Source organism: Lissotriton vulgaris, chromosome 2_2 (assembly GCF_964263255.1).
Source record: "Lissotriton vulgaris chromosome 2_2, aLisVul1.2, whole genome shotgun sequence".
NCBI lineage: Eukaryota > Metazoa > Chordata > Amphibia > Caudata > Salamandridae > Lissotriton > Lissotriton vulgaris.
The window spans coordinates 54241897-54257905 of NC_141688.1; the positions used below are offsets into that span (position 1 = coordinate 54241897).

The 16009-nt window shown below is 46.7% G+C and overlaps 1 protein-coding gene across 1 annotated transcript in view; it reads left to right on the forward strand.

Annotated features, from left to right (window-relative positions):
- CCDC33 (coiled-coil domain containing 33) overlaps positions 1–16009 on the forward strand; it is a 1028600-nt gene that overhangs the window by 188483 nt on the left and 824108 nt on the right. The window contains exons 7-8 of the mRNA XM_086959778.1: positions 4344–4435; positions 4543–4663. Of these exons, the coding sequence (XP_086815904.1) occupies positions 4344–4435; positions 4543–4663 (213 nt within the window). The remainder of the gene's footprint in view (positions 1–4343; positions 4436–4542; positions 4664–16009) is intronic.

Consider the following 16009-nt stretch of genomic DNA (forward strand, 5'->3'; position numbering starts at 1 on the left):
GAAGCTAACTCTGACGGGAGTGTGCAGTTCCTGGCTGGGCTTGGGGGACAGGCAGGTATTTCTTCGTGATACCCTCACACACCCCGGGGGATGTCATGCTTCATCAAAGGGCGTTTGCCCCTCGTAAGGCCGGCCCTGCAATGCCTGACGGACTCCCGTAAATGGGGCTCTTTGTGGGGGATCTTTTTGAAGAAGCTGTTAGGTGCGTGTGGGTGTGGGGGCTGGGTAGTGCAAAAGAGAGTGAGATAAAGTAAAATTGGTCTGGAGCAGTCCTTCTTAGGTCAAGTTTTAATGGTTTAGGGAGCTTTAGCCTGGTTAAAAACGCTGCGAGTGCCCCTATGTGGGAGTAATGTACCTAAAGGGCTGTCAAGGTGTAGTTGGTCAACATGTTGTGTGCCTAGTTTGCCCGTAACGGGTCAGTTCGCACTTCATCAGGACCGAAGTACCTAAATGTGAATGGTGCACTACAGTCTGGTATTGAATTTATGTGAGTTAATTACCAGATGCGGTAGGGAGTACCCTAGTAGACTTGTACTGGGGAGTACTGTAGACCCCTAGATACACAGTCTAAGGCAAACAGGGAAACTGGAGCACGTTTTTGCTCCGGGAGAGGTGTAGGCAGCCAACTTGCATTCGTCCTACCCTAGCTCTGGGCCCCGTCAATAGCATTTGTTGTTAAATTGTCTAAACACTCATGAGTGTCATTCTTAACAAGGGTGGCCAGCCGCTTAATCATAAGACAAGCATGGCTACGATATGCTAGTCCCATCTGCTTCAAGCTATAAACTGCTTTATCTTTGTTTATGTGTGGTCCGAATGCAGTCATTTAAGTTCTAAATATGAGTATTTCATCTTTAGCAGCTTGAAAATGGAAAGAATCCCATAACTGGCAGTACAAATGTATTTTATTTAGCGCAACATGCTCTCAGATACCTGTGGTAGGATATAACATTAAGCTTTTTTATGTTATGTTGTCAATATTTTTATTGCATTGATGCATTCTTCCATTTATATTGTACGGTGGTGTTTTCGGCGCATGGACGCCCTCCACGTGGGTCTGGTGAATAGTGGGTTTGTCCAAGTTATTTCCTAATCACCGTCTTAATGTGAAAACTAAAATTGGTCCGGTCCTATCGGTGATTATTGCAGTGTGGTGCATCGTTTGGTTGTGCGTACAGAAGAACTTGTGTCTTTCTTTTCAATGAGGTGGATGATTGCCCATGGCGAAGCCTGGGCAGGCTGATCTCGAGGCTGGCATCACTAGTGTATTGTATAGTTTGGATGCAGGGTCACAAGTCCATGTGGGATATTTAAGTTAAATTGTACTGAACGGTTCTCAGATGTATGCTGGCGTGGTGAAGGCCTTATGCTGTTCACTGAGAAACACTTTGCCATCGTGATGGGTTTGGTGCTGTGTTGTGTGCATGTCAGTTCCAGGATTTCTGCCTAATGTGTTCTATTGAAGTAAAGCAAATGATAACTATAACTAGACACGACTGAATAATTTGCAGTGTTGGAGCCAGGAGCTGCTGGAGTTCAGTGCCGTCCAATCATTGGCAGCACTCCATTTTTTTAAAGTCTTCACTCATATGTATTTATAGATGGAACACCTAAGGTGTGTTGGGTGTGATGTGTGTGCTGCTCTTGCAAGTGTGCATTCTTGGGTGATCGTGTAGTCATTTTGGTTTTAGCTTCTGTTGGTAGCCTCTTGATATAAAATAAGACATACCTGACAACTGGATTTCAGAAAATATTCAGTTTCTATTCACCCCACAATACACTGAAAGCTGCAAATACAAAGTGAAAATAATTTCTTTTTTTAATTTTTATATAATGCTGTATAATTTCTAGAAGTTTTTAGAGTTGTGTCAGACCATGCAAGCGTGTTAGGCATTCAGAGAGACTCCTGAATAATCAGGGAGACTTGAGACTGTGTGCATTGGCTGAACAGTTCTTACCCAGGGATTGATCAACAAAAAGTTAAATAGATAAGAGTAACCCTCAAAACATGCCTTTTTACTGTTTATATGTAGCCCATCACTTTGCAGAAGTTTTTTCAATTGTTCTTCACAGGAACACACAAATGTGTATTAAAATATGCTAACCAAATCATACACGTTTAAATATAAACCTCATTTATATTATATAGACTATTTTTGCTGCCATTTTTCTGTCTGTAGATGCAGAGCTGAAACCCAAACATAGTGGATCTGCCTGCTGATATTCCTCTGTAATCCACATAGAGCTAATTTATAAGCTCTTTGCCCGTTTCATGTAGTGTGAGCTGTATGTCCCACAGTGGCCGAACTCTGCAGGCTCTTGTTTGGGTGCACTCACATCAATGCTATAGAAAAACAAGCATTGGCATAGCCAATAGGTCTCGCCTTTGGGACCTTATAATTGTTTAGCCATGCAACACTTGATGTTATTGGATCTACCAAGGATATTGTACTGGATAACTAAACACTTATAAGGTCCCAATACTTGTTTTTTTTCTAAAGGACAAGCAGTGCTATCCGGCGCTGGCTGCCACTTAGTCCACTGCATCCAACGTAGACGCTGCAGCCATCTTTGAATGGTTTTAAAGCAAATTCAAAAGCGGTCACCAGTGTATGTGAATCTCTATCCTAATTGTGAGACTGTTCTCCTGCTTCCCAAATCTATTAAATAAAAATTATGTAAAAAGAACATCCCTTTTTGAGCTGCAGGGCTCAGCTTACCCTCGTTTCATGGGCAGATTTGAAATACTGATGGTTTGAGCTTCCCAGAATTCAACTGGTTGAGAGGTATAGAGAGAGAGGGAGAGAGAGAGGTAGAGAGGTAGAGCGGTAGAGCGAGGCAGAGTGGTAGAGAGAGAGTGAGGTAGAGAGAGAGGTAGAGAGGTGTACAGAGGTAGAGGTAGCGAGAGAGAGGTAGAGAGGTATGGAGAGGTAGAGAAAGGTAAAGAGAGAGAGATAGAGCGAGGTAGAGAGAGAGTGGTAGAGAAAGAGAGTTAGAGAGGTGAAGAGAGACATAGAGAGAGCTAGTGAGGTAGAGAGAAGTAGCGAGGTAGAGAGAGGTAGAGAGAGGGTGGTAGAGAGGTACAGAGGTAGAGAGAGAGAGGTAGAGAGAGAGCTAGAGAGAGGTAGAAGGAGAGGTAGAGAGATAGAGGTAGAGAGGTAGAGAGAGGTGGAGAGAAAGGTAGAGAGAGAGGTAGAGAGAGGTGGAGAGAGAGGTAGCGAGAGGTAGAGAGAGAGGTAGAGAGGTAGAGAGAGGTAGAGAGAAATACAGATGTTGGTGGGGGAGGGAAAGCACTGACTTCATTTGAAACCAAGGTGCACTTCCATTTTTAGAAGATGCTTTTTTTCAATTGGGCGGGTCAAGCGAGCGGAGTTATTCGTACATGCGCTTTCTGGCAGCCTCCAATGAATAGCACAAACTTATATTTATAACCTAGTTTAGCTGAAGGTCGGCTCTTAATGTGTTTGTGTGAATGTCTACCAAGAGGCACATAATACTGTAAAAGAAAGGCCAGCGCTATTAGTAACTGCAGATGTTGAGATTGAGGGTGTGGACAGACATGTGCTCTACGCTCTTGGAAGCGAGCGTTTTCTGCCAAGATTTGGACTTTATAACATGTTCTCATTTAAGATGGAAATAAGAGAGACGGAGAGACAGAGAGAAAGAGAGAGAGAGAAAGCGAGAGACAGAGAGAGCCCGGGAGTGCTGCGTGCGTGCGCGCGGAGTCTGCTCATTTTCAAGCACTGCACTCGTGCTTGTGGCGGGCCCCTGCTCAATCCCGCAAGGTGGATGCTGCCACAAGCAAAAATTAGTGTGGGGGGGGCTTACCAGAAACCACTGGTTTAAACTAAGCACTGGCTCTAACATTCAGAAATTCAAATGGTGTTCCATCTACTGAGACTTAAAAAGCAGTGCTCACCTGGCCGTCCTTTACAGCACTGATATTTAGGGAGCACCTGAATAAAGAATTCCGACAGTATAGACCTTTATGAGCATGTTTCCCTCTGCTCTGTTGATAGTGATAGGGTTTGTTCAGTCCCTTACCCACCTGCTTCTTTAAACCGTCTTCAAAGCCAGGTCCTTCCCACATCAATCAATCAGGTGGATTGTAAGCGCGCTACTCATCCGTGAGAGTCTCAAGGCGCTGAGGGGGGGTGTGGGGGATGGGGTGGGGTGAGGGTCGGGTCGGGGTCTTTAGATCTGTTTAGCCGAAGAGCCAGGTCTTGGGCGTTTTTCTGAAGGTGTTCAGGGAACGAGCATGCCTGATGGCTGCAATGTGGGGGAAGGATCTTCTGCCTGCTCTGCATCAGACTCGCCCCATCTGTTCTCTGTCTGTGTTTCAGGTCTTCCTCCAGTCCTTTGAGAGGCCGCTGAAGAACGCTGCCGGGCCCCTCACTGCCGTGGCCAGGATTGTTCCAGACTATGAGGCCTACAGGTGAGTGAGCTGTGGAGGGAAGGGAGGGAGGGAGGCGATGAGAAGGGGAGAGGCAAAGGCAAACCGTTCTGGAGTCAGCCCTCTTCACTCTTACTCTCATATCACAGGGAGCACCTGATGCACCGAACCCCAGGGGCTGGCGGGGTCCTTCCTACCACCGTGACGTTCCCCAAGCCCTCTGCGACCACCTTCGAGGTTCCTATGGCCAGCACTCTGGGACAGCCACAGGTACGTGGGGAGAGGGGGCGGGGCAACTGGGCCATGTGTATACTTAAATAAAATGTGAATTATTATTTTTACAGTTACTTGTCACATGCAGAGGTATGCTGGGCAGTTACTCAGGTGTACACCGTCGCTGTATAACGCATCCTGTAGTAAATGAAATGTTTGTCAATGTTTCTAATATTTTAAAAATGAGGTTACCATCTGAAGAATTGTTTCTCTATTTGTATGGAAGGCAAAGGGCATGAACCCCTCCTCCATCTTAGGCACGGTCAGTGTGGCCCCTGTCTTGTAATTCATAGAGATGGGATTTCAGACCTTCATGGTTTCAGGGTGAGAGCTGTAAGAATGGGAAGATCCAACACACTGCAGGAAAAGCTGCGAGCTGGATTTGCAAATGGTTCTGTGATTGACGAAGCTGCTATTTGTTACCAAAACCTGTTGCCACACGCGTACTGTTCAAGAAGGAGCCATGTTTGGCCAGGACCAGGGTGTAATGATGTCGATGCCCAGTGACCAACTGGGCAGGCACTAGGACCGGCCCGAGTGAGGGATGAGGGCGGGCGGAAAGGGAGGAGCTGGGAGCCGAAGGGCCAGCTGGTCAGTTAGCCGTTGGGATAGGGAGAAGAAGGACGCTGCAATAAAGAAGGTCATATCGATACCTCATTGTGTCTGCCTGAGTTCTTGGGGGCAAGACACTACAACTGGCGACGAAGGTACTGGACCGTGTGCGTGCAAACAGCCACAGCAGCAACCGGTGACCGATTGGTCCGGAGCTCGCCCCACATTTGGAGGCTTGAGTGCGCTGCGGAAAAATGCCCACCGAGTGCCCACCTCGGCGGCGGACAGAGCGGAGCTCGCCCCCACGTCTGGAGGCTCGAGCGAAAGTGCCCACCGGAGCCCACCCGGCGGCAGAAGAAGCCACGCTCGCCCCACGTGTGAGGCTCGAGCGAAAGTGCCCACCGGAGCCCACCCGGCGGCAGAAGAAGCCAAGCTCGCCCCACGCGTGAGGCTCGAGCAAATAACCAGAAAGAACCAACCGGGAGCCCACTCGGGCGGTAAAAGACTAAGAAAAGGAACCTCACCTGTAGCAGTGACTCTGGCGGTGGATCGCGGCTGAAAACGACAAGTGGTGAGTGGAAAATCGAAGCGCCGAGTGAATGAGTGTCTCCGGTCGAAGAAACAAGCAGAAACGACTGAAATCTCGCTGAAAACGAGATTCCCGGCGGCCATTTTGAAGTCAGGCAATATTGACCAATCCCCTGCAAGGAATCATCGGCGGCCATTTTGAAGTCAGGCAAAGAGCCTGAAACAGCAAACACGCACTGACAAGCAACAAACAAGCACTGGCGAGTGCAACAAAGACTGCAAACAAGCACTGGCGAGGGCAACACATAACAAACAAGCACTGGCGAGTGCAACAAAGACTGCAAACAAGCACTGGCGAGTGCAACACATAACAAACAAGCACTGGCGAGTGCAACAAAAACTGCAAACAAGCACTGGCGAGTGCAACAAAGACTGCAAACAAGCACTGGCGAGTGCAACAAATAACAAACAAGCACTGGCGAGTGCAACAATTACTGCCAAGAAGCACTGGTGAGTGCGACAAATAACAAACAAGCACTGGCGAGTGCAACAAAAAAGCAGCAAACAGAAAGTGAATTAGGACTACAGAACCACAAGCGCACAATGCCTGACTCAGCACCCGAGAGCATAATGAGAGCATCTCTCCTGCGCCGCCCCGAACCACTTGTCATTGAATCCGGCAGGAGCATGGGCCTCCGATGGCAAGAATGGATAGAGGATTTTGAGGACTTCATGCAAGCATCCAAGGTGTCAGACCTCAAAGAAACACTGCTTTTCCTCAAGAACCTGATTGGCAGAGAAGGTGGACGACTCATAAAAGACCTACCAGCAGACTCCTCTGACTCTTACACCAAAGTACGTGAAGCACTGGACAGCAAGTTCCTACACAAAAGGAACGTTGACTTTGGGCGATACACCTTCAACCTGGCCACACAAGAAAGAGGTGAACAAATGGGGGCATTTGTAACACGTCTGGAACGATTGGCAAAACACTGCGACTTTGACAAGTTCTCAACTGAGGACGCACTGCACCTAAGAGTGATAGAAGGTTGTCTCTCTGAGCCGCTAAGACGCAAGCTACTAAAGAGAAGCTGCACGTTGGAAGAGATTGTGGAGATGACAAGAGTGGATGAACAAGCAGACAAACACGCAAAGAAAATGGAGACCGGGAAAAGTGAGAGACGGGAACAAGTCTTCAGGGTACAATCGCGACAAGAACAGAGAAGGTCTCCACCACGAACTCGTTCTTCCAGATCAAAGAGACATCACCACCAGTCAAACAAAGGAAACAAAGACGCGAGTCACATGAAGGGACGATCAGACAGACAACTTAAATGTTACCGATGCGGGTATGACTTCCCGCATGTAGATGCCTGCCCAGCGCTCGGACAACGATGCCGAAAATGTGGCAGGGACAACCACTTCGAAAGCATGTGTGGGGCAGTACCGAAGAGTGACCACGGGGAACGACACTGACGACGCCCACCGTCATCATGTCAGAGCAGTCCGGGACAGACGAGACTCATCCTCTGGGTTGTCACAGTCTAGCTGCCGCTCTTGCAGAACATGCCAATCTCGGCAATTGTCATCAAGGGAATCTCGATCACCATCGCCCGCCCCCCGAGTTCGAAAGGAGTACCTTTACCGTGTAGCTGACCTTGATCAGCTAAAAGAATACCAACGCCTAGACATCAGAGTCGGCTCTCACCCCGCTCAGTTCGTGCTAGACAGTGGAGCAACGCTAAACTATCTACCAGTGACGGAATACCAACGCATGAAACCATCACCAAAGCTAGTTGACGCCCACGTACAAGTGTATAAGTGGATGGCCAAGGAGCCACTCACATGCCTTGGAAAGTTCGAGACCGAACTATCATATGAAGATCGGACAATACCAGCATACATCCATGTCATCGAGGGGCCTGAAGCTGACTGCCTCCTGAGCCTAGCCACTGCTGAGCGACTGAAATTAGTGAACATCCTATTCAGAGTCACCGACAAACCAACACTCATCAAGAAGTACCCCAAACTTTTTCAAGGCCTGGGAAAGATGAAGAACTGCCAAATAAAATTCCACATAGATGAACAAATCACTCCTGTGGCGCAACACCACCGAAAAATCACGTTCCACCTGCAAGAAGCCGTGGAGAAGCAACTCCAGGACCTACTGGAAGCTGACATCATCGAGAGAACAGATGGACCAACTCCATGGGTCTCCCCAGTCGTGGTGGTCCCAAAGAAAGGAGAAACTGACTGAGTCCGTCTGTGTGTAGACATGAGGGCGCCCAACACGGCAATAGAGAGAGAGAGAGAGAGACATCCAGGCCCTCACATCAGTGACATGATCACTTCCCTCAATGGAGCCAAGATTTTCTCAAAGCTGGACCTCAACAAAGGGTACCATCAGCTAGAACTGCACGAAAGGTCGAGATACATCACAACATTCTCGACACAACTTGGACTATTCAGATATAAAAGACTAAGCTTTGGAGTGTCATCCGCAGCGGAGATATTCCAGGAGGCCATCAGGAGAACAATACACCACATCCCACAGGTCCTAAATTACAGCGATGACATCCTTGTCTATGGAGCAACGACTGAGGAACATAACAAAGCACTGGATCAAGTTTGTCAAGCATTGATGGACGCAACCTGACACTCAACAAGGATAAGTGTGAACTTCACAAACCAACACTAAAATGTTTCGGACACCTATTCTCTGGAAGTGGCATGAAACCAGACCCAGAAAAGGTAGTAGCGCTAAATGATACACCAAGCCCGGAAGACGTAGGTGATGTACGATCGTTCCTAGGAATGGCCAGCTACTGCTCCAGATATATACCTGACTACGCCACACTAAGTTACCCGCTGAGGATGCCCACGAAACAAGGACAGTCCTTTCAGTGGTCCACTCAGTGTGAAGGGGCATTTCGAGAGATCAAGAGAACTGTAGAATCAGCAAAGAACCTGGCATACTTCAGTCCAAAAAGAAAGACGGAAATAACAGTAGATGCCAGTCCTGTAGTACTAGGAGCCATCCTTGCGCAATATGATAGAGAAGGAGACCAACGTCACATAGTAGCATAAGCCTGTAGAAGCGTGACGGACACAGAAAGGGCATACTCACAGCCAGAAAAGGAAAGCCTGGCTGTTGTCTGGGCGTGTGAACACTTCCACATTTTCATTTTTGGAAAACACTTCACACTGGTAACTGACCATCAAGCTCTGATCACAATATTCGGAAATCCGCGAGCAAAAATGCCACAGAGAATAGAATGATGGGGCCTAAGACTCCAAGAGTACACCTATACCATAATCCACAAGCCAGGAAAAGATGCAAACCCTGCAGACTACATGTCCCGACACCCCATCAGATCAGCCAAATCAGAACAATCAATCGCTGATGAATACATTCACTTTGTGGTGAACCAAGCAAGGCCTCCAGCTGTTCCACTAGAGGCCATCTGTGAAGCGACGCAAACGGATACCACCCTGCAAGAGGTGAAACGGTTGATCCAAACTAACGGCTGGAGACACACACCAAGCAACGGACAAAACAACCAAGAAATGGCGGCATTTAAACATATTCATGATGAACTGTTGATAGCAATTAATGGTCTCATCCTACGGGACACCAGAATAGTGATCCCTAGACAACTCAGACAAGGGGTCATCAACCTAGCACACGAGGGACACCGGGGCATAGTAGCCACAAAAAGAGCACTCCGTGAAAGAGTCTGGTTCCCAACACTAGACCTGATGGTGGAGACGACCTTGAAAGACTGTCCGCAATGCCAACTGGTGAGTCGTCCGGATCCCCCTGCACCACTTCAAATGTCTCCACTACCGGAGGGTGTCTGGCAACACATTGCCATTGACTTCTTTGGGCCAATCAAATCGGGCCAATACGTCCTAGCCATCATGGACCAGTGCTCCAGATTCCCCATCGCACAGCTGTGCACATCCACAAGAGCATCGTGTGTCATACCGATCCTAGATGAGGTCTTTGCCGCATGGGGCATCCCCTAGTGGTGAAGTCAGACAATGGGCCTCCATTCAATAGCCACGACTTTGCTGCGTTTGCTCAACACCTCAACTTCACACACCGCAAGATCACACCACTATGGCCACAAGCCAACGGAATGATCGAACGCTTCATGGCCACGATCAAAAAGACTATCCAGCAAGCGGAACTCACCGGAAAGAGCCTTCAGACAGCACTCGACGAGGTGTTGTGGGCATACCGATATACGCCTCATTCCACCACAGGCAAATGTCCTGCCACTCTCATGCTAGGACGCCCAGTGCACACCAGGATACCAATGATGAGTATGGCAACGCACGAACTGCACTCCGACTCTGATCATGAGGAGATCACAGCCAGAGACAAGATGAAGAAGGAAAGAATGAAAGACTACGCCGATGAACGGCGTCATGCCGCTACCTCTCAAATCCAAGAAGGGAACTGGGTGCTGGCACGACAGGAGCAGCACTGAAAGACAGATTGCCAATATCATGAGGTTCCACTCAAAGTAATACAACAAAAAGGAACTATGATCACTGCGGAAACTGACGGGAAAAGACTTACTAGGAATGTGACGTACTTCAAGAAGTGCGGACCAAAGGTCAAAGAGCTACTGACTGAACCGAAACTGGAGCCAAGTGACCCAGAGACACTGCCGACTGACAGTCAGTTACTGATGGAGACTACCGATGAGAATGAGAGTGACAGTGCCAACCTCCAGTCACGCCCCAGGCGCGTGATCACGAAGCCATATCGCTTCATTGAACAATTCTAAAGGAAGAACAATTTGTTGTTTGCCGTGGTGTCTATTGTATTTGTTTTGTTGTCCTTTTCGTTTTGTTTATTCACAGAGGGGGGAGATGTAATGATGTCGATGCCCAGTGACCAACTGGGCAGGCACTAGGACCGGCTCGAGTGAGGGATGAGGGCGGGCGGAAAGAGAGGAGCTGGGAGCCGAAGGGGCAGCTGGTCAGTTAGCCGTTGGGATAGGGAGAAGAAGGACGCTGCAATAAAGAATGTCATACCGATACCTCATTGTGTCTGCCTGAGTTCTTGGGGGCAAGACACTACACAGGGGGCTACAATGCCATTACAGAACCCATGTTTCAGTGGAACAGTTGATAGTTTCGCCGTGCCCTGAGTGCAGTTGTCCTTGCTCAGTGAATATTTACTGTTATTTCCCCTGTGAACTGCCAGCTGATGGATATCTGTAGTCATTCTACAGTGTCCAGACCACCCTCAGGCGTGCAATGCGCTGGCATTGTGAAGTCCAAGAAGTACCTCCTCCTGTCACGAACATACATACTTTACCTTTATAGGGTTAATAATATATGTTTAATTCTGGCTGCATCACTTACAGCCCCTTATATCTAGGGTTTACTGAAAGCAGAGCTGCAAACAAGAGAAGCAAGAGGATCTCTGCGGAGAACTATCTGCCTGTCTGGGGAGTGACTCACTTGCAGTCAGTCAAGTGTGAATTGCACACACAAGTTAACTTGGAAGGATCCACATGGGGAGTTCTCCTTGATCTGAAGAGATCCAGTGCACCGCTTGATGCCATTACATGTGCCTTCATAAAACGACCACAGACTGATATGATAGCAAGACAGATGCCAAAACACAAACTTTTTTTATTCCCCAGTTAAATGCACCTTCACCATTAAAAAGAGACAGGTGCAAACGTTCTTGTCTGCTAATGTGTCTAAACAGAAACAAATCTAACAAGCTGCCCCGGTGACACTCATGTGCACCTTCCGTTTCTAAGCCTTTAAAGCTGCATTAATATAATTGATGAACACTTTCATATCTCGTAGAGAATTCTTGTGTCATACTATTTCACTTCAAATGAAAAATTGTGTTTAATACTTATTCATGTATGCGGAGGCAAGATGGCGCCTGCACGCCAGGCGTACCTGTGAGAGCTCCGTTTGGGCGATCCATTTGGTTGTCTATTTTGGAGGTTCAGCGAATTTTCAGCGAGTTTCTTTGACAGTACTACGGTGTTGCTGTAGCGCTGCGATGCCGGGGCTATGCTCGGGCTGAGCTTGGTTGAACCCGTGGAGCCGGAGTCGAGTCGTGCCACACAGCCGCACAGCCGAGGACCTTGGCGTTTACCTGCTGCAAGAGCCGCAAGAGCCGCGATTCAGGTGCTTACTGGGAGAAGCGGCAGCGATTGAGTGAAATCCTAGTGAAACGCCGGGCAAAGCGAGACAGCTGTGTGTAGCTTCATTGAGCCGCAGCAGCAGGAGCCGAGTCGATATCTGGCCGCTGTATAGCCTGAGGACTTCGTCGTTTACCGGCTATGGCAAGTGTGTGAAAGTAAATTCCTAGCGAACGTCAGGCAAGCTGAGGCTGTTGTGTGTAGCTTCATCGAGCCACGGATCAGGCTCAGGCACCAAAAAAAAAACATCGAGGAGACGCCGAGTATTGGTGAGTGAGCGGAGTCAGCTGGAGTTAATAGCTGAATGCTGTTTGGGACAGACGTAGCTTCATCGAGCCACGGCTCAGGCTCAGGCACCAGGAAAAACACTGAGGCGACGCCGAGTATTGGTGTTTGAACAGAGCCAGCTGAAGCAGCGGTGTGGACCTAACAGTTGAGCGCTGAAAGCTACTTGGGAGAAAATGCTGTTTGGGACAGACGCTGCCAATTTGTACTCTGTAAAGCAAACCCAGCAAACGAAGCAATTGCAAGGTGAGGCCAAAACGGGGAGAGGCTGATACAAGACTCTTTATAAGGCGAGACTATTATATAAAAAAATATATATATATATATATCTATATATATATATATAGATATATATATATATATTAAATAACTAGCAGGTCTGTCTAATTGAACCCTCTAACATCGGCACTGATTCTCTATAAGGGTAAATAAGGGCGAATATACCTTGCTACGGAGCTATATAAGCATAAAGAATTAAGTCTTCCCCTGTATAACCCCTATTCTTTTTACTCTGGGTGTGTATTCAGCTTATTTATCAGTATTCATTATGGGCCCTAAAACTGCCCGGGGAGGTAAAACTAGGCCTAGTGGTGAAAATCAGATTGGGACTCGGGCTGCCCTTGCAGCTAAATCAAAACAAGATGGTAGCAATAATGACCCTGAAGCCAGCCAGACCGGTACCCCAAAAATACCGCAAATGTTCAATACTAAAGCAAAAACAACAATGCCGAAGACTTCAACTGCCGGAATTGGAGGTGAAAAAAATCAAACTATTGATGATTTGGAAGGTTTAGATGCTGATAATGACCAAGATAAGACTTTGGTGGAAGCACTTGAACAGCTTGTAGTCTCTCCAGTAACTTCCTCGGCTCACCCACCTCCACCTGATCACGTACCTTCACCGTCTGTATTACAAAATACTGCGGCTTCAGCGGCTTCTGATATCAATTCAGCGATAGAAGGGGAAACTGATGTTGAACAGGGAATACATAGTGCTGAAGGGTTAGACGGCGAAGTTGATCCTATCAGTAGCAAAGATAGCAAATTTTATTCCCTCTCCGAACACTCCGAGGGTTCTGATCTGGAAGAGGATTTGGAGGATGAAGTGGAGACTTCTTCTTCTTTGGAAAATACAAGCAAGGAAACTTCTGTTATTGCTACAGCAGATTTGCAAGTAGATAGAGATTGGAGCGAGGAGATCCCCAATGGGGACCCGACGATAGAAAGTCAAGATCAAGATCAAGATCAGGACTTAGTAGACTCTGCTCAACAAACCAGCTCTAGCCCGAGGCTTCCTAGCCAGACACCAATAGATATTATTTTGAAAGGCATCTCAGATCAACGAGTGGAGGCGAAAGCCGAGCATTTGAAAACTCACAATGCTTGCAAAAAACTTCAAAATACAGTACGACGTCTGGCAAAATCATGCCATGATTTCACTGATAGAATGGTAGAAGCGGAAGGACGCATTTCCTCATTGGAAGATCAAGTAACTCATATTAAAACAAATATTGATGATTTCAAGGGTCTGAAAGATGATGTGAACACAAAGTTGGTTGATTTGGAGAATAGGCTATGCCGTAACAATCTGCAAATTCTAGGTGTGCCTGAAGGATGTGAGGGGCAAGACATAAGACAATTTGTGGTTGAACTTTTTGAAGAGGCCTTTCCGGAGGTTAAAGATTGGCAGTGGTCTCACGAGATTCAGAGGCCACATCGTTTTCCTTTTCGTAAGCAAACACTTCGGAGTACCCAGAGTCGGCAATATCCTCGAGCTATTTTGATATCCCTAAATAACTTTTTGGCAAGACAAAAACTTTATGATCTTGCAAGACCCGATAAGAAACGGTCTGGAAAGGGTATTGAATTTTTTGGACGCCCTGACTACTGCCATGATACGGTAAAAAATGGCTGGCGGTTGCGCCAGCTGATTGATCCATTCCAAAAAAAGGGCGCTCAGGTTTTTTTGCTTCAACCATCTACACTAAAGATTGTATATAAGGGGCAAAATCGATTATTTACCGCTGAAGCTCCAGCAAAAGAATATTTGACTTCACTAGCATGAGGAGAATGCTGTATGTGGCATAACTCATGCTTTTTTTTTCTATAGATTAATGGATACGCCTAAACACGTGAGGTGCTCTCACATACATCAACGGGGCAATAGGCCACTTTGCCTTAATGTTGGGGGAGGGTCACAGGGTGGGGGGTTGCTGTGCTAGGGGTGGGGTTGGGGTTGGGTGGGCACGGGGGTGAGCAGGGGAGAAAAAGTGGAAAAATTCAGTCAAAGCCATAGAATATCATGCATAAATATATTGCTTTTTTGTTGTTGGTGCAATGGTGCAATGCAATTTGCAATGAATCCCTCTAGCTGTTATGGCTAGCTATAATTTTCGTATGTGTTCATTCAACGTATGTGGCCTTAATAACATCCATAAACGAAAACGTGTGATGCACGAGATCCGTTTAATTCAACCGGATATAATATGTCTCCAGGAGACACATATACCTTGGGCAAATAGAAAAGTTTTGAATGATCTGGGCTATGTAGTGTTTGCTGCCTCAAATCAGTCTACTATGAATCGAGGAGTGGCTATATTGGGGCTGTAGTCTATTGCAGCAACTGGGAAAACTAAAGTCGATAGTTTAGGACGCTGGGCAATTGCTGAATGTGTCATAGGGAATGTTGTTGTTACGATATGTACAGTATATGGATCCAATATTGATGACACCGCGTTTATAGAATTTTTAAATGTAGAGCTGGCCCTATGGTGTACCCCTTTATGTTTACTAGGGGACTTTAATATTCATGGGGAGTTGAATACTTGGGATGCAGGGTTTAGTCGTTACCAAGGTAGGAAGCCTAAGGTATTTAAGAAATTACGCCAACTTCTATGCCAGCACGGGTTGATCGATGGGTGGCCGGTGGCGAATCTGAAGGATCCTGGTTTTACTTTTTTTTCTTCACCACATAAGAAATGTGTGCTTATAGATTATATTTTTGTACCTAGGCATATGACTCAAGGATCTCGAATGTCTGTTAAGCCACGCATTACCTCTGACCATGCTCCGATTGTTATAGATATGCCTATACGTAAAACCCAGCAAATACAACGGTCTTTTACATTTAACAAGAAACTTCTTTCAGATGAAATCTATGTGAAACAAGTTTCAGATTGGGCCCAGCAGTTCTTTGATTTCAATAGGGGTTCTACATCCTATGCAATGGTATGGGACTGTTTTAAGGCAGGATTACGAGGTTAAACATGTAGCTACGGCTGGAGCCTTCAGCAGAAAGCGAAAAACATAATGACGCAACTATTACAAGATTTAATAAATGCGGAACATGATTTAATGCGCAATATTAGACTACACTTAGATAGCAACGATTCACAAGACAAAGTTGCTAAATATAAAGCTAAGATTAATGGGGTCTGGAGCCAGGACATAGCATGCCAATATAAAACTTATCGTGCGGAAAGATATGAATATGGGGAAAATGTGGGAAGATGTCTAGCTCAAAGAATGCGGGGCGCCAGACCGCACAGCGCATAACCTCTATAGAAAAGAGTCAGGGCATTTTAATAGAATCGATCTAATTTTTATACCCCTTGCAATTCTATAGAACTGCTCCCACCAATATTTAGAGATCGTACTATGTGTATATGGCAGGAAAAAGGCATAATAGCTAAAGGCAATCTGGCTAAAGATGGTATAATAGCTTCATTTCAGGAGCTAAAGGATATATATAGCCTTCCACAACATGACTTTTTTAAGTATCTGCAAATTCGTA